The sequence below is a fragment of the Brachyhypopomus gauderio genome, unplaced genomic scaffold (genome assembly GCF_052324685.1).
Source record: "Brachyhypopomus gauderio isolate BG-103 unplaced genomic scaffold, BGAUD_0.2 sc45, whole genome shotgun sequence".
Lineage (NCBI taxonomy): Eukaryota > Metazoa > Chordata > Actinopteri > Gymnotiformes > Hypopomidae > Brachyhypopomus > Brachyhypopomus gauderio.
The window spans coordinates 1,394,609-1,417,101 of record NW_027506871.1 but is presented as its reverse complement, the minus strand read 5'-3'; the positions used below and the strand labels follow the sequence as shown (position 1 = coordinate 1,417,101).

Genomic DNA, 22,493 nt, shown 5'->3' with positions numbered 1-22,493 from the left:
TTGTTATTGGCTGGTTCTTTTCACTCATTTATTTGAGTGGCCTAGCACGGGGTCCCCTTCCCCATCGTATAGGGGTGGCGTAGTCAAGGGTTATATGCATTGTGGGTGTGCATAAGTGGGTGTACTTATAGCCCGTTAAAGTAAACAGCACACCATTACAGCATTAAAATAATAACGCCTCATCTGCTAACTGTGGTTTAATGTCAGAACCAGCAGGTTCATTTGTTGTAATATTTGTTTCTGTGATGCTGATCTGGAGTCAGTAATTCCAGTGATTATGTTGTCATGGAGACATAAGCCATATGCACGTTTGAGGTGTAAATCAGACACATTTAATCATTTAATGATCAGCTCTAAGGTTCTGGTGAACTGGATCTTAATCTGAGACCCTCCTGGTACAGACAGATATGAGGACTGAGGTGTAGGATTATAGTGAGAGACAGATACTGGTTTACCTCTCCTTATGAAATATACCACAACACACACGAGTGCTGACAGCAGGATCAGTGTAACTGAAACAGCGATGGCAGCTGTGTTGTCAGGTTTGGGTAAATGATCTGAACACAATGATAAAGATTCAGATTAAAGATCCATGTGAGTAGACAAAGACTGTTTCAAGAAAGATGGATAAAAAATAATACATTATAAGAAATTATAAAAACATTCTCTCATATAAATATACTGACTACTTTGGTCATTACTTTGATACTTCTGAACGTTTTCAGTAGTGTCATTACCAGTGATGTCAATCTGTTCCTCCTTCTTGACCTCCCCCAGTTTCACTCTGCAGATGTAGGTGTTGGTGTTACTCTTGTGTGCAGTGAGGCTGCGTCTCACATAAAACCCTCCAACATCTTCACATGACTCTTTAACTCCAGCAGGCAGTTTAGCTCCTTCACTGTTCAACCACTGGAGATCAGGAACAGGCCACCAGCCTCGAGATTCACACTGTAGAAGAACCCCACCTGAGACACCAGTACCCAGGACGCTGATCTCTGGGGTTCCTCCAGTAGCTGTGGGTTAAAATACCAAAATCTGAAATAGCATCGTCCTGATTCTGTTTACATACACACTTATTAAATCTGGACCTTTAATGTTTATAATATAATGATTTTTACCTTCAATTCTAAGCTGAACATTGACACTATCTTTCCATTGGTCAGAATCAACCCGACATCTGTACAGTCCTCCATCAGACACTTGAACTTTCTTCAGGAGCAGTGAGGTGTTGCCCTGCTGTAGTTTCTCTATAAACAGTGATGTTCTGTTTATGTATGAAGGGTCCAGCTTGTCTGTCTGGTCTTGTTTATTCTTATAGTGATGCACCAGTTTGTCTCCTGGATCCTGTCTGGTCCACTTCACTTCCATGTCCACAGCACTCATACGTGGTTTGAGTGAACACGGCAGAGTGACGTCAGAACCAGGAGCAGCAACAGAACCTCCACCCTCCAGATCAAACCTCTGAGCTCCTGTAAATAGAAACACCACCATGATGGATGTTCACATTCACTCCACACATTACACACATCACCATGTCTGATGTATAGAGGTGATTTCACACCGTGTGTTTAAAGGACATGTGGGTGAATATTCTCATGATCCAGGTGTCAAAAAGGTAAACACTGATGTCACAGGTAAACAGAACCAGATATGTAGCTGTTATTACTCAGACTGTAGTGTTATGGGCAGGTTAACAGTGTGTATATATATATGTGTATGTATAATGTCTTCCTAAGGAAACATGAAGCATTTGGTCATGAGTTATGACTCTGTGTGGTCTGTGGTCAGCTGGGTTGTGATTGTATCATAGTGTATTACAGTGTGTTATTTAGTGTGTTGTCACGGTAATGGGAAGTAGGGAACTCGATGACATTTAATTTAACCTCATTTTGTCTCTGTGTTTGTTTTAGGGAGTCAGGCAAATGTTTTTGTTGTTTCTTTGTTTGTTTATTCACTGCATATAGTTAAGTTAGCTGCTTTTGTTTTATAAACCTGTTTTGATTATTATTTGTCCTGGTCGGTTTCTAAAATCTTCGAGCAGTATGATACTCATAATACTCTCATAACTATATTAAACACAGTCAACACTTATGATACCCATAATACTCTCATAACTATATTAAACACAGTCAACACTTATGATACCATAATACTCTCATAACTATATTAAACACAGTCAACACTTATGATACCATAATACTCTCATAACTATATTAAACACAGTCAATACTTATGATACCATAATACTCTCATAACTATATTAAACACAGTCAACACTTATGATACCATAATACTCTCATAACTATATTAAACACAGTCAACAATTATGATACCCATAATACTCTCATAACTATATTAAACACAGTCAGCACTTATGATACCATAATACTCTCATAACTATATTAAACACAGTCAACACTTATGATACCATAATACTCTCATAACTGTATTAAACACAGTCAACACTTATGATACCCATAATACTCTCATAACTATATTAAACACAGTCAACACTTATGATACCATAATACTCTCATAACAATATTAAACACAGTCAACACTTATGATACCATAATACTCTCATAACTATATGAAACACAGTCAACACTTATGATACCATAATACTCTCATAACTATATTAAACACAGTCAACACTTATGATACCCATAATACTCTCATAACTATATTAAACACAGTCAACACTTATGATACCCATAATACTCTCATAACTATATTAAACACAGTCAACACTTATGATACCCATAATACGCTCATAACTATATTAAACACATTCAACACTTATGATACCCATAATACGCTCATAACTATATTAAACACAGTCAACACTTATGATACCCATAATACTCTCATAACTATATTAAAACAGTCAACACTTATGATACCATAATACTCTCATAACTATATGAAACACAGTCCGTCTCTTATCCTGCTCCTGTTATGTGTTAAACATAAAACTCTACAAATATAGCCGCAAGCGGCGATTGGCGGGTTCACACACAAATAGGCATATTTTGGCCTCAATAGGCAAAAGGAAGCCCAAAAGGTCCTTTAGACCTAAAAGTGAAAAGAAGCTGTTTGGGTTTGGCCAGTGTGTGCTCTACAGATAGTGTGTGATGACATCTGCGTGTGTCAGAAAGGGAGACACAGAAATAGCACATCTGGCTAGGGCTGCATCTATGTGAACAATATAGGAAGGCCTATATTGTGTCTATACATGATTGGGCCTGTATATTACAGACAGAGAGAGATTGAGGGTGCCAGAGACTATGCTTTGTTAATTCACTCCTTGCACACCTTGCACGCCTAACATGACTGCCCGTGTATTCAAAGTATGAATGTAGTCTGCAAAGCCTGGCATTACATGACTGACATGACTGGCATGACTGACATAACTGATATGACTGAAATGACATCACTGGCATGATGAACAAAAGTAATATGACTGATATGACTGACATAACTGGAATGAGTGACATGACTGGCATGACTGTAATGACATGACTGATATGACTGACATGACTTATGTCTGACATGACTGGACTGACATGACTGATATGACTGGACTGAAATGACTGACATGACTGGACTGATATGACTGTTATGACTGGACAGATATGCATACAAACTATACATACATTTAGGTAGAAGTGTGTGTGTGTGTGTGTGGTAGTGTATGTACTGAAACTATGACAACATATACTAATACATACATACATAAGTATACATAGAAACTATACATACATATAGGTATAAAGGTGTGTGTGTCTGTGTGTTTGTGTGAGAGAGAGAGACAAAAAAGAAGCCAAATATCAGTTTGTATGAGCATGTGTTAGTCACTGAGATATGGGTGGGTATGGCTAGGGAAGTGTCATTGTGAATGCTATAGGAAGGCCTGCTTGTGCCTGTATGTGTGTGTGCCTGGTTAATAGACACAGAGAGATCTAGGTAGCCAGAGCAATGTTTACTTAGGGCACAGAGATGGGAGGGGGAATGTGGGTGAGAGTGTGAGAGAGACTGAGAGTGTGAGTTTCAGCTTGCGTGCGTGTGAGAAGGAGAAGGTGACAGAGGGACTTTACATGCATTCTTATGCATTGTATATAATACTGCACTGTAGAGCCATACGATAACCGATTTAGATGAAACTTGACAAATTTGTTCAGGATGGGATTCTGAATGGGCTTGTGCATTTTGGTCAGAATTGGGTAAAATATGAAAGAGCTTTAAGAATATGAATATTATATGTATCGATGCTGTCCATTAAAAAAATATTTAGCAGGTATAAGTGTCCTCAAATTCAAAATCTTTGGATTGTTTTTTGATTTCACACTCTGTAGAGTATTATAAGACTTTGCTTGACATGATAGTATGAAAATCCTAGGAGGAGTATGAAAAATGATGATTTCAAACTATTATTAACTGTAAATAAACTGTGCATTTTTTAATAGGACATGTAATGGGAAAGTTGTTCGCACTACTGCAAGGAATCAAAAGAGTCCAATTGCATGTTCCCAAGTGGAATTATGTAGGGGATACACTTGCTTTTTTTGCAATAGCGCCCCCCAGTGGCCAATCGACACCCGGCTGGATTATGTCATAGGGGGCGTGCACTTGTCCACACCCAAGAGGTTTCGTGCAGATCGACCAATGGTAAGCCTGTCAAACGCGTGCCGATCACTGATTGGCCGATTACGTCAGCCATTTTGGAAGTATGGCATGTCTGCTTTAGGACCTGGTTTCCAGAGGCCCATAGATGATGTCTGTCAAGTTTCATGTGGATCGGCCAATCTGAGTGCATGGGGCAAATTTTTGCATGTTATAGCGCCCCCTAGCAGGTGAGGTATGGCAACCACTGCGAGCTGCCCCAGACCCTCACACGGAAGCTGTCTGTGAAGTGCCATCTCATTACATGCAAGTTTTCTTAAGTTAGAGTTCCATATGTGCAAAATTTACTATTGAATTTACGCCCCCTCATTTGATTGGCTTATACTGACTAGGTAGTGAAGAAATTAGCATTTTTGTTGGATACATTTTAAAGTTCAGACTCTTCTGAACGTTTTGATACCACATATGTGCACGTATGTGAAAAATCCAGGGACTAGTTCGCGCTCAAAGATGTGTGTGATTTTGCACATTATGCAAATTAACTCGAAATCTAAGTGGGCGGAGCTTAATGGTTGTATATTAATTGTCCTATTGAATTTAGTCAAGGAATGCATAGGAACTGGAATTTTGGTTCTAGGACCTACGGTGTAGGAGATATGGACAAAAAGTCAATATGGTCTGCTATAGCGCCACCATCAGGCCAATTTGGGGTCCCTGTATGGGAATCTGGTCCTTGGAGGTAACTGAACCTTTTTGCCAAGATTGGGTTTTCTAGGCATTACGGTCTAGGCTGCACGATGCATTTTATGTCAAAAAATGGGCAAAAGAATAAGAAAAATAAGAAAAAATATAGCCGCAAGCGGCAATTACGGGGTCCAAGCTGAGGTTTGGCAAGATTTTGCACCCACTGGCAGAACATTATGTAAAGCTTTATGAAATGTACATGAAAGTATATGAAGCACGTTCGTGAATGAAGTACCTGCTCAAAAAACAGAATCTAAATGGCAGCTTTTTAAACTTATGGTGGAATACTGCCCAACGTGGGATTCGAACCCCCGTTGTCCACGTGCATTGTGGCTGGGAGCACATTGCTCTACCCATTGAGCTAATGGGTCTGACTGGATTACAGGCTCAACTCTAACTCTTTTGAGGAAAAGAATGACCTTTGGTCTGCATGCATGTTCAGCATAGAAAATGAAAATATTCACAGTACAACCATTTGTGGATGGATTTGGCACAAACTTGGCAGATATCACCTCAGTGGTCTTCTGAATGTGTCTGTCCATTTTCATAACAATCAGACATTATATAGGGGAGTTTTTGAAATATGCAGTTCATATGTCATGACGGTACCATTGTGATGCATATGAAAAATATTAAATTGCAAGAATCTTAGAATTTGTTCCACCAGTTTTGTATTTCACATGCTGCTGGATATTATAATATGTGATTTGAGGTGATGGAGTGAAAATCCTAGGACTAGTATGAAAAGTGTAAATTATATGTATTGGATTATACACAAAAATCTGTACTTTTTTGCAAAGCACTTGCAATTACAAAGTTGTTAGTGATTTTGCATAGAATCATATGAGATCATGATTGTCCTTCTACATTAAAGCATGTAGGAGTAATTCAGGAATTTCTAGTATAGCGCCACCTAGTGGTGCAATTCCCGTCATACTTTGATATGTATTAGAGGGTGTGTAGATGAACATAATATGTGAGTTTCATGTTGATTGGCATATGATAAGCTTGTGAAAGGTGTACTGAAAGCTGATTGGTCGATAGCGGCGGCCATATTGGACATATGATGGTGCAGGTCAAGGACCTGTGTCATAGGTGCATATAGATGATGCGTACCAAGTTTGGAGTTATTTGGCCAATCGGTGTGGGCAGGAGAGTTTTTTGGCCGTTATAGCGCCACCTAGGTGTGCATGTCTGCCAAAATGTATGTGCAGGTCTAGACACCCAATAGGTACATGTGTGTGAAATTTGGAGTGAATACGTGAAAGCATGCCTGAGATACAGCAGATTATGTGGATTTTTGGCGAAGAATTTTTTTACCTTTGACTTGTGAGGCATGTGGCCACGCCCATGTGTGGAAATGTGCACTTTTGCTCTGCTAGAATCAAAGTTCAGACTCTTCTGAACATTTTGATACCACATTTGTGCATGTATGTGAAAAATCCAGGGACTAGTTCGCGCTCAAAAATGTGTGTGTATTTGCATATTATGCAAATTAGCTCGACATGTAAGGGGCGGAGCTTATGGGTTCAAATGTATTTTTTGTAGAATGGAAGATGACTGATCAGATGCAATTGGAATTTTTTGTTTATGACATACGGTGTAGGCGTGACAATTTTTTGCGCTCTATAGCGCCACCTATGGGCGGATCGGACTGGCGTGTTGCGCCTGAGTAGCGGAGAGGAGTACTACAAGTTGGCCAAAGGAGAAGTCTGTAGGTGTTACGGATTAGGCTGCACGATGCATTTTAGCGGACTGAAAGCTGATTGGTCGATAGCGGCGGCCATATTGGACATATGATGGTGCAGGTCAAGGACCTGTGCCGTAGGTGCATATAGATGATGCGCACCAAGTTTGGAGTTATTTGGCCAATCGGTGTGGGCAGGAGAGTTTTTTGGCCGTTATAGCGCCACCTAGGTGTGCATGTCTCCCAAAATGTATGTGCAGGTCTAGACACCCAATAGGTGCATGTATGTGAAATTTGGTGTGAATACGTGAAAGCATGCCTGAGATATAGCAGAATATGTGTATTTTTGGCGAAGGATTTTTTTACCTTTGACTTGTGAGGCATGTGGCCACGCCCCTGAGCAGAAATGTGCACTTTTGCTCTGCTAGAATCAAAGTTCAGACTCTTGTGAGCGCCTGGATACCACATATGTGCATGTATGTGAAAAATCCAGGGACTAGTTCGCGCTCAAAAATGTGTGCGTATTTGCATGTTATGCAAATTAGCTCGACATGTAAGGGGCGGAGCATATGGCTTCAATGAAACTTTTTTTAGATCAGCACATGCCTGATCAGATGAAGTTTACATTTTGTCTCTAGGACTTTCGGTTTAGGAGAAACACCTGTTTAAACTTTTTCATGCGTTTGTGTGCGCTATAGCGCCACCTATGGTCGGATCGGGCTGGCGTGTTGCGCCTGAGTAGCGGAGAGGAGTACTACAAGTTGGCCAAAGGAGAAGTCTGTAGGTCTTACGGTTTAGGCTGCACAACGCGTTTTAGCGGAGAAAAAGAATAATAATAATAATAATAATAATAATAATAATAATAATAAATATAGCCGCAAGCGGCAATTACGGGGTCCAAGCTGAGGTTTGGCAAGATTTGGGCACCCACTGGCACATTATGTAAAGCTATATGAAATATATATGAAAGTATATGAAGCACGTTCGTGAATGAAGTGCCTGCTAAAAAAACAGAATCTAAATTGCAGCTTTTTAAACTTATGTTGGTGTGCTGCCCGACGCGGGATTCGAACCGCCATTGTCCACATGCATTGTGGCTGGGAGCACCTTGCTCTACCCATTGAGCTAATGGGCCTGACCCGATTACAGGCTCAACTCTAGCTCTTTTGAGGAAAAGAATGACCTTTGCATCAGCATGCATGTTCAGCATGGAAAATGAAAATATTCACAGTACAACCATTTGTGGTGGTTTGTACCAAGTTTGGAGTTATTTGGGCATGCCTGAAAGCATGCCTGAGATACAGCAGATTATGTGGATTTTTGGCGAAGAATTTTTTTACCTTTGACTTGTGAGGCATGTGGCCACGCCCATGTGTGGAAATGTGCACTTTTGCTCTGCTAGAATCAAAGTTCAGACTCTTCTGAACATTTTGATACCACATATGTGCATGTATGTGAAAAATCCAGGGACTAGTTCGCGCTCAAAAATGTGTGTGTATTTGCATATTATGCAAATTAGCTCGAAATGTAAGGGGCGGAGCTAATGGCTTCAAATTTATTTTTTGTAGAATGGAAGATGACTGATCAGATGCAATTGGAATTTTTTGTTTATGACATGCGGTGTAGGCATGACAATTTTTTGCGCTCTATAGCGCCACCTATGGGCGGATCGAGCTGGCGTGTTGCGCCTGAGTAGCAGAGAGGAGTACTACAAGTTGGCCAAAGGAGAAGTCTGTAGGTGTTACGGATTAGGCTGCATGATGCATTTTAGCGGACTGAAAGCTGATTGGTCGATAGCGGCGGCCATATTGGACATATGATGGTGCAGATCAAGGACCTGTGCCGTAGGTGCATATAGATGATGCGCACCAAGTTTGGAGTTATTTGGCCAATCGGTGTGGGCAGGAGAGTTTTTTGGCCGTTATAGCGCCACCTAGGTGTGCATGTCTGCCAAAATGTATGTGCAGGTGTAGACACCCAATAGGTGCATGTATGTGAAATTTGGTGTGAATACGTGAAAGCATGCCTGAGATATAGCAGAATATGTGTATTTTTGGCGAAGGATTTTTTGACCTTTGACTTGTGAGGCATGTGGCCACGCCCATGAGCAGAAATGTGCACTTTTGCTCTGCTAGAATCAAAGTTCAGACTCTTGTGAGCGCCTGGATACCACATATGTGCATGTATGTGAAAAATCCAGGGACTAGTTCGCGCTCAAAAATGTGTGCGTATTTGCATGTTATGCAAATTAGCTCGACATGTAAGGGGCGGAGCATATGGCTTCAATGGAACTTTTTTTAGATGAGCTCATGCCTGATCAGATGCAGTTTGAATTTTATCTCTAGGACATACGGTGTAGGAGAAACACCTGTGTAAACTTTTTCATGCGATTTTGTGCGCTATAGCGCCACCTATGGTCGGATCGGGCTGGCGTGTTGCGCCTGAGTAGCGGGGGGGAGTACTACAAGTTGGCCAAAGGAGAAGTCTGTAGGTCTTACGGTTTAGGCTGCACAACGCGTTTTAGCGGAGAAAAAGAATAATAATAATAATAATAATCGGAACAAATACAATAGGGTTCCAGCACCACTGGTGCTTGGACCCCTAATAATAATCGGAACAAATACAATAGGGTTCCAGCACCACTGGTGCTTGGACCCCTAAATATAGCCGCAAGCGGCGATTGGCGGGTTCACACACAAATAGGCATATTTTGGCCTCAATAGGCAAAAGGAAGCCCAAAAGGTCCTTTAGACCTAAAAGTGAAAAGAAGCTGTTTGGGTTTGGCCAGTGTGTGCTCTACAGATAGTGTGTGATGACATCTGCGTGTGTCAGAAAGGGAGACACAGAAATAGCACATCTGGCTAGGGCTGCATCTATGTGAACAATATAGGAAGGCCTGCATGTGTCCATACATGATTGGGCCTGTATATCACCAACAGAGGGAGATTGAGGGAGCCAGAGACTATGCTTTGTTAATTCACTCCTTGCACACCTTGCACGCCTAACATGACTGCCCGTGTATTCAAAGTATGAATGTAGTCTGCAAAGCCTGCCATAACATGACTGACATGACTGGCATGACTGACATAACTGATATGACTGAAATGACATCACTGGCATGATGAACAAAAGTAACATGACTGATATGACTGACATAACTGGAATGAGTGACATGACTGGCATGACTGTAATGACATGACTGATATGACTGACATGACTTATGTCTGACATGACTGGACTGACATGACTGATATGACTGGACTGACATGACTGACATGACTGGACTGACATGACTGTTATGACTGGACTGACATGACTGTTATGACTGGACAGATATGCATACAAACTATACATACATTTAGGTAGAAGTGTGTGTGTGTGTGTGTGTGTGTGGTAGTGTATGTACTCAAACTATGACAACATATACTAATACATACATACATAAGTATACATAGAAACTATACATACTTAGGGCACAGAGATGGGAGGGGGAATGTGGGTGAGAGTGTGAGAGAGACTGAGTGTGTGAGTTTCAGCTTGCGTGCGTGAAGGAGAAGGTGACAGAGGGACTTTACATGCATTTTTATGCATTGTATATAATACTGCACTGTAGAGCCATACGATAACCGATTTAGATGAAACTTGACAAATTTGTTCAGGATGGGATTCTGAATGGGCTTTTGCATTTTGGTCAGAATTGGATAAAATATGAAAGAGCTTTAAGAATATGAATATTATATGTATCGATGCTGTCCATTAAAAAAATATTTAGCAGGTATAAGTGTCCTCAAATCCAAAATCTTTGGATTGTTTTTTGATTTCACACTCTGTAGAGTATTATAAGACTTTGCTTGACATGATAGTATGAAAATCCTAAGAGCAGTATGAAAAGTGATGATTTCAAACTGTTATTAACTGTAAATAAACTGCATTTTTTAATAGGACTTGTAATGGGAAAGTTGTTCGCACTACTGCAAGGAATCAAAAGAGTCCAATTGCATGTTCCCAAGTGGAATTATGTAGGGGATACACTTGCTTTTTTTGCAATAGCGCCCCCCAGTGGCCAATCGACACCCGGCTGGATTATGTCATAGGGGGCGTGCACTTGTCCACACCCAAGAGGTTTTGTGCAGATCGACCAATGGTAAGCCTGTCAAACGCGTGCCGATCACTGATTGGCCGATTACGTCAGCCATTTTGGAAGTATGGCATGTCTGCTTTAGGACCTGGTTTCCAGAGGCCCATAGATGATGTCTGTCAAGTTTCATGTGGATCGGCCAATCTGAGTGCATGGGGCAAATTTTTGCATGTTATAGCGCCCCCTAGCAGGTGAGGTATGGCAACCTCTGCGAGCTGCCCCAGACCCTCACACGGAAGCTGTCTGTGAAGTGCCATCTCATTACATGCAAGTTTTCTTAAGTTAGAGCTCCATATGTGCAAAATTTACTATTGAATTTACGCCCCCTCATTTGATTGGCTTATACTGACTAGGTAGTGAAGAAATTAGCATTTTTGTTGGATACATTTTAAAGTTCAGACTCTTCTGAACGTTTTGATACCACATATGTGCATGTCTGTGAAAAATCCAGGGACTAGTTTGCGCTCAAAGATGTGTGTGATTTTGCACATTATGCAAATTAACTCGAAATCTAAGTGGGCGGAGCTTAATGGTTGTATATTAATTGTCCTATTGAATTTAGTCAAGGAATGCATAGGAACTGGAATTTTGGTTCTAGGACCTACGGTGTAGGAGATATGGACAAAAAGTCAATATGCTCTGCTATAGCGCCACCATCAGGCCAATTTGGGTCCCTGTATGGGAATCTGGTCCTTGGAGTTAACTGAACCTTTTTGCCAAGATTGGGTTTTCTAGGCATTACGGTCTAGGCTGCACGATGCATTTTATGTCAAAAAATGGGCAAAAGAATAAGAAGAAAAATAAGAAAAAAAATAGGCATATTTTGGCCTCAATAGGCAAAAGGAAGCCCAAAAGGTCCTTTAGACCTAAAAGTGAAAAGAAGCTGTTTGGGTTTGGCCAGTGTGTGCTCTACAGATAGTGTGTGATGACATCTGCGTGTGTCAGAAAGGGAGACACAGAAATAGCACATCTGGCTAGGGCTGCATCTATGTGAACAATATAGGAAGGCCTGCATGTGTCCATACATGATTGGGCCTGTATATCACCAACAGAGAGAGATTGAGGGAGCCAGAGACTATGCTTTGTTAATTCACTCCTTGCACACCTTGCACGCCTAACATGACTGCCCGTGTATTCAAAGTATGAATGTAGTCTGCAAAGCCTGCCATAACATGACTGACATGACTGGCATGACTGACATAACTGATATGACTGAAATGACATGACTGGCATGATGAACAAAAGTAACATGACTGATATGACTGACATGACTTATGTCTGACATGACTGGACTGACATGACTGATATGACTGGACTGAAATGACTGACATGACTGGACTGACATGACTGTTATGACTGGACAGATATGCATACAAACTATACATACACTTAGGTAGAAGTGTGTGTGTGTGTGTGTGTGTGTGGTAGTGTATGTACTCAAACTATGACAACATATACTAATACATACATACATAAGTATACATAGAAACTATACATACATATAGGTATAAAGGTGTGTGTGTCTGTGTGTTTGTGTGAGAGAGAGAGACAAAAAAGAAGCCAAATATCAGTTTGTATAAGCATGTGTTAGTCACTGAGATATGGGTGGGTATGGCTAGGGAAGTGTCATTGTGAATGCTATAGGAAGGCCTGCTTGCGCCTGTATGTGTGTGTGCCTGGTTAATAGACACAGAGAGATCTAGGTAGCCAGAGCAATGTTTACTTAGGGCACAGAGATGGGAGGGGGAATGTGGGTGAGAGTGTGAGAGAGACTGAGAGTGTGAGTTTCAGCTTGCGTGCGTGTGAGAAGGAGAAGGTGACAGAGGGACTTTACATGCATTCTTATGCATTGTATATAATACTGCACTGTAGAGCCATACGATAACCGATTTAGATGAAACTTGACAAATTTGTTCAGGATGGGATTCTGAATGGGCTTGTGCATTTTGGTCAGAATTGGGTAAAATATGAAAGAGCTTTAAGAATATGAATATTATATGTATCGATGCTGTCCATTAAAAAAATATTTAGCAGGTATAAGTGTCCTCAAATCCAAAATCTTTGGATTGTTTTTTGATTTCACACTCTGTAGAGTATTATAAGACTTTGCTTGACATGATAGTATGAAAATCCTAGGAGGAGTATGAAAAGTGATGATTTCAAACTATTATTAACTGTAAATAAACTGTGCATTTTTTAATAGGACATGTAATGGGAAAGTTGTTCGCACTACTGCAAGGAATCAAAAGAGTCCAATTGCATGTTCCCAAGTGGAATTATGTAGGGGATACACTTGCTTTATTTGCAATAGCGCCCCCCAGTGGCCAATCGACACCCGGCTGGATTATGTCCACCCGGCTGGATTATGTCCACACCCAAGAGGTTTCGTGCAGATCGACCAATGGTAAGCCTGTCAAACGCGTGCCGATCACTGATTGGCCGATTACGTCAGCCATTTTGGAAGTATGGCATGTCTGCTTTAGGACCTGGTTTCCAGAGGCCCATAGATGATGTCTGTCAAGTTTCATGTGGATCTGCCTATCTGAGTGCATGGGGCAAATTTTTGCATGTTATAGCGCCCCCTAGCAGGTGAGGTATGGCAACCTCTGCGAGCTGCCCCAGACCCTCACACGGAAGCTGTCTGTGAAGTGCCATCTCATTACATGCAAGTTTTCTTAAGTTAGAGCTCCATATGTGCAAAATTTACTATTGAATTTACGCCCCCTCAATTGATTGGCTTATACTGACTAGGTAGTGAAGAAATTAGCATTTTGGTTGGATACATTTTAAAGTTCAGACTCTTCTGAACGTTTTGATACCACATATGTGCATGTCTGTGAAAAATCCAGGGACTAGTTCGCGCTCAAAGATGTGTGTGATTTTGCACATTATGCAAATTAACTCGAAATCTAAGTGGGCGGAGCTTAATGGTTGTATATTAATTGTCCTATTGAATTTAGTCAAGGAATGTATAGGAACTGGAATTTTGGTTCTAGGACCTACGGTGTAGGAGATATGGACAAAACGTCAATATGGTCCGCTATAGCGCCACCATCAGGCCAATTTGGGTCCCTGTATGGGAATCTGGTCCTTGGAGTTAACTGAACCTTTTTGCCAAGTTTGGGGTTTCTAGGCATTACGGTCTAGGCTGCACAATATGTTTTAGGTCAAAAAATGGGACAAAGAATAATAAGAAAGAAAAATCCTAACAATTACAATAGGGTTCCCACACTATGTGTGTGTGAACCCTAATTACAATAGGGTTCCCACACTGTGTGTGTGAACCCTAAATATAGCCGCAAGCGGCGATTGGCGGGTTCACACACAAATAGGCATATTTTGGCCTCAATAGGCAAAAGGAAGCCCAAAAGGTCCTTTAGACCTAAAAGTGAAAAGAAGCTGTTTGGGTTTGGCCAGTGTGTGCTCTACAGATAGTGTGTGATGACATCTGCGTGTGTCAGAAAGGGAGACACAGAAATAGCACATCTGGCTAGGGCTGCATCTATGTGAACAATATAGGAAGGCCTATATTGTGTCTATACATGATTGGGCCTGTATATTACAGACAGAGAGAGATTGAGGGTGCCAGAGACTATGCTTTGTTAATTCACTCCTTGCACACCTTGCACGCCTAACATGACTGCCCGTGTATTCAAAGTATGAATGTAGTCTGCAAAGCCTGGCATTACATGACTGACATGACTGGCATGACTGACATAACTGATATGACTGAAATGACATCACTGGCATGATGAACAAAAGTAATATGACTGATATGACTGACATAACTGGAATGAGTGACATGACTGGCATGACTGTAATGACATGACTGATATGACTGACATGACTTATGTCTGACATGACTGGACTGACATGACTGATATGACTGGACTGAAATGACTGACATGACTGGACTGACATGACTGTTATGACTGGACAGATATGCATACAAACTATACATACATTTAGGTAGAAGTGTGTGTGTGTGTGTGTGTGTGTGTGTGTGTGTGTGTGTGTGTGTGTGTGTGTGTGTGTGGTAGTGTATGTACTGAAACTATGACAACATATACTAATACATACATACATAAGTATACATAGAAACTATACATACATATAGGTATAAAGGTGTGTGTGTCTGTGTGTTTGTGTGAGAGAGAGAGACAAAAAAGAAGCCAAATATCAGTTTGTATGAGCATGTGTTAGTCACTGAGATATGGGTGGGTATGGCTAGGGAAGTGTCATTGTGAATGCTATAGGAAGGCCTGCTTGTGCCTGTATGTGTGTGTGCCTGGTTAATAGACACAGAGAGATCTAGGTAGCCAGAGCAATGTTTACTTAGGGCACAGAGATGGGAGGGGGAATGTGGGTGAGAGTGTGAGAGAGACTGAGAGTGTGAGTTTCAGCTTGCGTGCGTGTGAGAAGGAGAAGGTGACAGAGGGACTTTACATGCATTCTTATGCATTGTATATAATACTGCACTGTAGAGCCATACGATAACCGATTTAGATGAAACTTGACAAATTTGTTCAGGATGGGATTCTGAATGGGCTTGTGCATTTTGGTCAGAATTGGGTAAAATATGAAAGAGCTTTAAGAATATGAATATTATATGTATCGATGCTGTCCATTGAAAAAATATTTAGCAGGTATAAGTGTCCTCAAATTCAAAATCTTTGGATTGTTTTTTGATTTCACACTCTGTAGAGTATTATAAGACTTTGCTTGACATGATAGTATGAAAATCCTAGGAGGAGTATGAAAAATGATGATTTCAAACTATTATTAACTGTAAATAAACTGTGCATTTTTTAATAGGACATGTAATGGGAAAGTTGTTCGCACTACTGCAAGGAATCAAAAGAGTCCAATTGCATGTTCCCAAGTGGAATTATGTAGGGGATACACTTGCTTTTTTTGCAATAGCGCCCCCCAGTGGCCAATCGACACCCGGCTGGATTATGTCATAGGGGGCGTGCACTTGTCCACACCCAAGAGGTTTCGTGCAGATCGACCAATGGTAAGCCTGTCAAACGCGTGCCGATCACTGATTGGCCGATTACGTCAGCCATTTTGGAAGTATGGCATGTCTGCTTTAGGACCTGGTTTCCAGAGGCCCATAGATGATGTCTGTCAAGTTTCATGTGGATCGGCCAATCTGAGTGCATGGGGCAAATTTTTGCATGTTATAGCGCCCCCTAGCAGGTGAGGTATGGCAACCACTGCGAGCTGCCCCAGACCCTCACACGGAAGCTGTCTGTGAAGTGCCATCTCATTACATGCAAGTTTCCTTAAGTTAGAGTTCCATATGTGCAAAATTTACTATTGAATTTACGCCCCCTCATTTGATTGGCTTATACTGACTAGGTAGTGAAGAAATTAGCATTTTTGTTGGATACATTTTAAAGTTCAGACTCTTCTGAACGTTTTGATACCACATATGTGCACGTATGTGAAAAATCCAGGGACTAGTTCGCGCTCAAAGATGTGTGTGATTTTGCACATTATGCAAATTAACTCGAAATCTAAGTGGGCGGAGCTTAATGGTTGTATATTAATTGTCCTATTGAATTTAGTCAAGGAATGCATAGGAACTGGAATTTTGGTTCTAGGACCTACGGTGTAGGAGATATGGACAAAAAGTCAATATGCTCTGCTATAGCGCCACCATCAGGCCAATTTGGGTCCCTGTATGGGAATCTGGTCCTTGGAGTTAACTGAACCTTTTTGCCAAGATTGGGTTTTCTAGGCATTACGGTCTAGGCTGCACGATGCATTTTATGTCAAAAAATGGGCAAAAGAATAAGAAGAAAAATAAGAAATATAGCCGCAAGCGGCGATTGGCGGGTTCACACACAAATAGGCATATTTTGGCCTCAATAGGCAAAAGGAAGCCCAAAAGGTCCTTTAGACCTAAAAGTGAAAAGAAGCTGTTTGGGTTTGGCCAGTGTGTGCTCTACAGATAGTGTGTGATGACATCTGCGTGTGTCAGAAAGGGAGACACAGAAATAGCACATCTGGCTAGGGCTGCATCTATGTGAACAATATAGGAAGGCCTGCATGTGTCTATACATGATTGGGCCTGTATATTACAGACAGAGAGAGATTGAGGGTGCCAGAGACTATGCTTTGTTAATTCACTCCTTGCACGCCTAACATGACTGCCCGTGTATTCAAAGTATGAATGTAGTCTGCAAAGCCTGGCATTACATGACTGACATGACTGGCATGACTGGCATGACTGACATAACTGATATGACTGGCATGACTGAAATGACATCACTGGCATGATGAACAAAAGTAATATGACTGATATGACTGACATAACTGGAATGAGTGACATGACTGGCATGACTGTAATGACATGACTGATATGACTGACATGACTTATGTCTGACATGACTGGACTGACATGACTGATATGACTGGACTGAAATGACTGACATGACTGGACTGACATGACTGTTATGACTGGACAGATATGCATACAAACTATACATACATTTAGGTAGAAGTGTGTGTGTGTGTGTGTGGTAGTGTATGTACTCAAACTATGACAACATATACTAATACATACATACATAAGTATACATAGAAACTATACATACATATAGGTATAAAGGTGTGTGTGTCTGTGTGTTTGTGTGAGAGAGAGACAAAAAAGAAGCCAAATATCAGTTTGTATGAGCATGTGTTAGTCACTGAGATATGGGTGGGTATGGCTAGGGAAGTGTCATTGTGAATGCTATAGGAAGGCCTGCTTGCGCCTGTATGTGTGTGTGCCTGGTTAATAGACACAGAGAGATCTAGGTAGCCAGAGCAATGTTTACTTAGGGCACAGAGATGGGAGGGGGAATGTGGGTGAGAGTGTGAGAGAGACTGAGAGTGTGAGTTTCAGCTTGCGTGCGTGTGAGAAGGAGAAGGTGACAGAGGGACTTTACATGCATTTTTATGCATTGTATATAATACTGCACTGTAGAGCCATACGATAACCGATTTAGATGAAACTTGACAAATTTGTTCAGGATGGGATTCTGAATGGGCTTGTGCATTTTGGTCAGAATTGGGTAAAATATGAAAGAGCTTTAAGAATATGAATATTATATGTATCGATGCTGTCCATTAAAAAAATATTTAGCAGGTATAAGTGTCCTCAAATCCAAAATCTTTGGATTGTTTTTTGATTTCACACTCTGTAGAGTATTATAAGACTTTGCTTGACATGATAGTATGAAAATCCTAGGAGGAGTATGAAAAGTGATGATTTCAAACTATTATTAACTGTAAATAAATTGTGCATTTTTTAATAGGACATGTAATGGGAAAGTTGTTCGCACTACTGCAAGGAATCAAAAGAGTCCAATTGCATGTTCCCAAGTGGAATTATGTAGGGGATACACTTGCTTTTTTTGCAATAGCGCCCCCCAGTGGCCAATCGACACCCGGCTGGATTATGTCATAGGGGGCGTGCACTTGTCCACACCCAAGAGGTTTCGTGCAGATCGACCAATGGTAAGCCTGTCAAACGCGTGCCGATCACTGATTGGCCGATTACGTCAGCCATTTTGGAAGTATGGCATGTCTGCTTTAGGACCTGGTTCCCAGAGGCCCATAGATGATGTCTGCCAAGTTTCATGTGGATCGGCCAATCTGAGTGCATGGGGCAAATTTTTGCATGTTATAGCGCCCCCTAGCAGGTGAGGTATGGCAACCTCTGCGAGCTGCCCCAGACCCTCAGAGGGAAGCTGTCTGTGAAGTGTCATCTCATTGCATGCAAGTTTTCTGCAGTTAGAGCTTCATATGCGCAAAATTTACTATTGAGTTTACACCCACTCATTTGATTGGCTTATACTGACTAGGTAGTGATGAAATTAGCATTTTTGCTGGATAGATTTTAAAGTTCAGACTCTTCTGAACGTTTTGATACCACATATGTGCATGTATGTGAAAAATCCAGGGACAAGTTTGGGCTCAAAGATGTGTGCGATTTTGCACATTATGCAAATTAACTCGAAATCTAAGTGGGCGGAGCTAAAGGGTCCTTGAGGCTTTTTTGTTTGGTTTGAGCCAAGGAATCCATCAGAAGTGGAATTTCGTTTCTATGACCTACGGTGTAGGAGATATGGACCAAAACACAAAATGCTGCGCTATAGCGCCACCATCAGGCCAATGTGGGTCATTGTCTGGGTTTCCCTCATTGCACCTCTGGTGCACCTGTCTGCCAAGTTTGGTGTTTCTGGGCCTTACGGTCTAGGCTGCAGTATGCGTTTTACAGCCTGAAAAATAATAATAATAAGAAGAAATATAGCCGCAAGCGGCGATTGGCGGGTTCACACACAAATAGGCATATTTTGGCCTCAATAGGCAAAAGGAAGCCCAAAAGGTCCTTTAGACCTAAAAGTGAAAAGAAGCTGTTTGGGTTTGGCCAGTGTGTGCTCTACAGATAGTGTGTGATGACATCTGCATGTGTCAGAAAGGGAGACACAGAAATAGCACATCTGGCTAGGGCTGCATCTATGTGAACAATATAGGAAGGCCTGCATGTGTCTATACATGAATTGGGCCTGTATATTACAGACAGAGAGAGATTGAGGGTGCCAGAGACTATGCTTTGTTAATTCACTCCTTGCACACCTTGCACGCCTAACATGACTGCCCGTGTATTCAAAGTATGAATGTAGTCTGCAAAACCTGGCATTACATGACTGACATGACTGGCATGACTGACATAACTGATATGACTGGCATGCCTGAAATGACATCACTGGCATGATGAACAAAAGTAATATGACTGATATGACTGACATAACTGGAATGAGTGACATGACTGGCATGACTGTAATGACATGACTGATATGACTGACATGACTTATGTCTGACATGACTGGACTGACATGACTGATATGACTGGACTGAAATGACTGACATGACTGGACTGACATGACTGACATGACTGGACTGACATGACTGACATGACTGTACAGATATGCATACAAACTATACATACATTTAGGTAGAAGTGTGTGTGTGTGTGGTAGTGTATGTACTCAAACTATGACAACATATACTAATACATACATACATAAGTATACATAGAAACTATACATACATATAGGTATAAAGGTGTGTGTGTGTCTGTGTGTTTGTGTGAGAGAGAGACAAAAAAGAAGCCAAATATCAGTTTGTATAAGCATGTGTTAGTCACTGAGATATGGGTGGGTATGGCTAGGGAAGTGTCATTGTGAATGCTATAGGAAGGCCTGCTTGCGCCTGTATGTGTGTGTGCCTGGTTAATAGACACAGAGAGATCTAGGTAGCCAGAGCAATGTTTACTTAGGGCACAGAGATGGGAGGGGGAATGTGGGTGAGAGTGTGAGAGAGACTGAGAGTGTGAGTTTCAGCTTGCGTGCGTGTGAGAAGGAGAAGGTGACAGAGGGACTTTACATGCATTTTTATGCATTGTATATAATACTGCACTGTAGAGCCATACGATAACCGATTTAGATGAAACTTGACAAATTTGTTCAGGATGGGATTCTGAATGGGCTTATGCATTTTGGTCAGAATTGGGTAAAATATGAAAGAGCTTTAAGAATATGAATATTATATGTATCGATGCTGTCCATTAAAAAAATATTTAGCAGGTATAAGTGTCCTCAAATCCAAAATCTTTGGATTGTTTTTTGATTTCACACTCTGTAGAGTATTATAAGACTTTGCTTGACATGATAGTATGAAAATCCTAGGAGCAGTATGAAAAGTGATGATTTCAAACTATTATTAACTGTAAATAAACTGTGCATTTTTTAATAGGACATGTAATGGGAAAGTTGTTCGCATTACTGCAAGGAATCAAAAGAGTCCAATTGCATGTTTCCAAGTGGAATTATGTAGGGGATACACTTGCTTTTTTTGCAATAGCGCCCCCCAGTGGCCAATCGACACCCGGCTGGATTATGTCATAGGGGGCGTGCACTTGTCCACACCCAAGAGGTTTCATGCAGATCGACCAATGGTAAGCCTGTCAAACGCGTGCCGATCACTGATTGGCCGATTACATCAGCCATTTTGGAAGTATGGCATGTCTGCTTTAGGACCTGGTTTCCAGAGGCCCATAGATGATGTCTGTCAAGTTTCATGTGGATCGGCCAATCTGAGTGCATGGGGCAAATTTTTGCATGTTATAGCGCCCCCTAGCAGGTGAGGTATGGCAACCTCTGCGAGCTGCCCCAGACCCTCACAGGGAAGCTGTCTGTGAAGTGCCATCTCATTACATGCAAGTTTTCTTAAGTTAGAGCTCAAAATGCGCAAAATTTACTATTGAATTTACGCCCCCTCATTTGATTGGCTTATACTGACTAGGTAGTGAAGAAATTAGCATTTTTGTTGGATAGATTTTAAAGTTCAGACTCTTCTGAACGTTTTGATACCCCATATGTGCATGTATGTGAAAAATCCAGGGACTAGTTCGCGCTCAAAGATGTGTGCGATTTTGCACATTATGCAAATTAACTCGAAATCTAAGTGGGCGGAGCTAAAGGGTCCTAGAGGCTTTTTTGTTTGGTTTGAGCCAAGGAATCCATCAGAAGTGGAATTTCGTTTCTATGACCTACGGTGTAGGAGATATGGACCAAAACGCAAAATGCTGCGCTATAGCGCCACCATCAGGCCAATGTGGGTCATTGTCTGGGTTTCCCTCATTGCACCTCTGGTGCACCTGTCTGCCAAGTTTGGTGTTTCTGGGCCTTACGGTCTAGGCTGCAGTATGCGTTTTACAGCCTGAAAAATAATAATAATAAGAAAAACTCGAGCAATTACAATAGGGTTCCCACACTATGTGTGTGAACCCTAAATATAGCCGCAAGCGGCGATTGGCGGGTTCACACACAAATAGGCATATTTTGGCCTCAATAGGCAAAAGGAAGCCCAAAAGGTCCTTTAGACCTAAAAGTGAAAAGAAGCTGTTTGGGTTTGGCCAGTGTGTGCTCTACAGATAGTGTGTGATGACATCTGCGTGTGTCAGAAAGGGAGACACAGAAATAGCACATCTGGCTAGGGCTGCATCTATGTGAACAATATAGGAAGGCCTGCATGTGTCCATACATGATTGGGCCTGTATATCACCAACAGAGAGAGATTGAGGGAGCCAGAGACTATGCTTTGTTAATTCACTCCTTGCACACCTTGCACGCCTAACATGACTGCCCGTGTATTCAAAGTATGAATGTAGTCTGCAAAGCCTGCCATAACATGACTGACATGACTGGCATGACTGACATAACTGATATGACTGAAATGACATGA

The 22,493-nt window shown here is 41.4% G+C and overlaps 1 protein-coding gene across 6 annotated transcripts in view; it reads right to left on the bottom strand.

The window, feature by feature from the left end:
- Positions 1–22,493, bottom strand: part of LOC143486724 (ribonuclease inhibitor-like) — a 139,079-nt gene that overhangs the window by 62,241 nt on the left and 54,345 nt on the right. For 5 of the 6 annotated variants that reach the window (XM_076986100.1, XM_076986098.1, XM_076986104.1 and 2 more), the window contains 3 exons: positions 1,119–1,469; positions 738–1,013; positions 456–557 (listed from right to left, as the gene is read on the bottom strand). In XM_076986100.1, coding sequence (XP_076842215.1) covers positions 456–557; positions 738–1,013; positions 1,119–1,469 — 729 coding nt within the window. The remainder of the gene's footprint in view (positions 1–455; positions 558–737; positions 1,014–1,118; positions 1,470–22,493) is intronic. The other variant, XM_076986102.1, reaches the window with a different exon arrangement.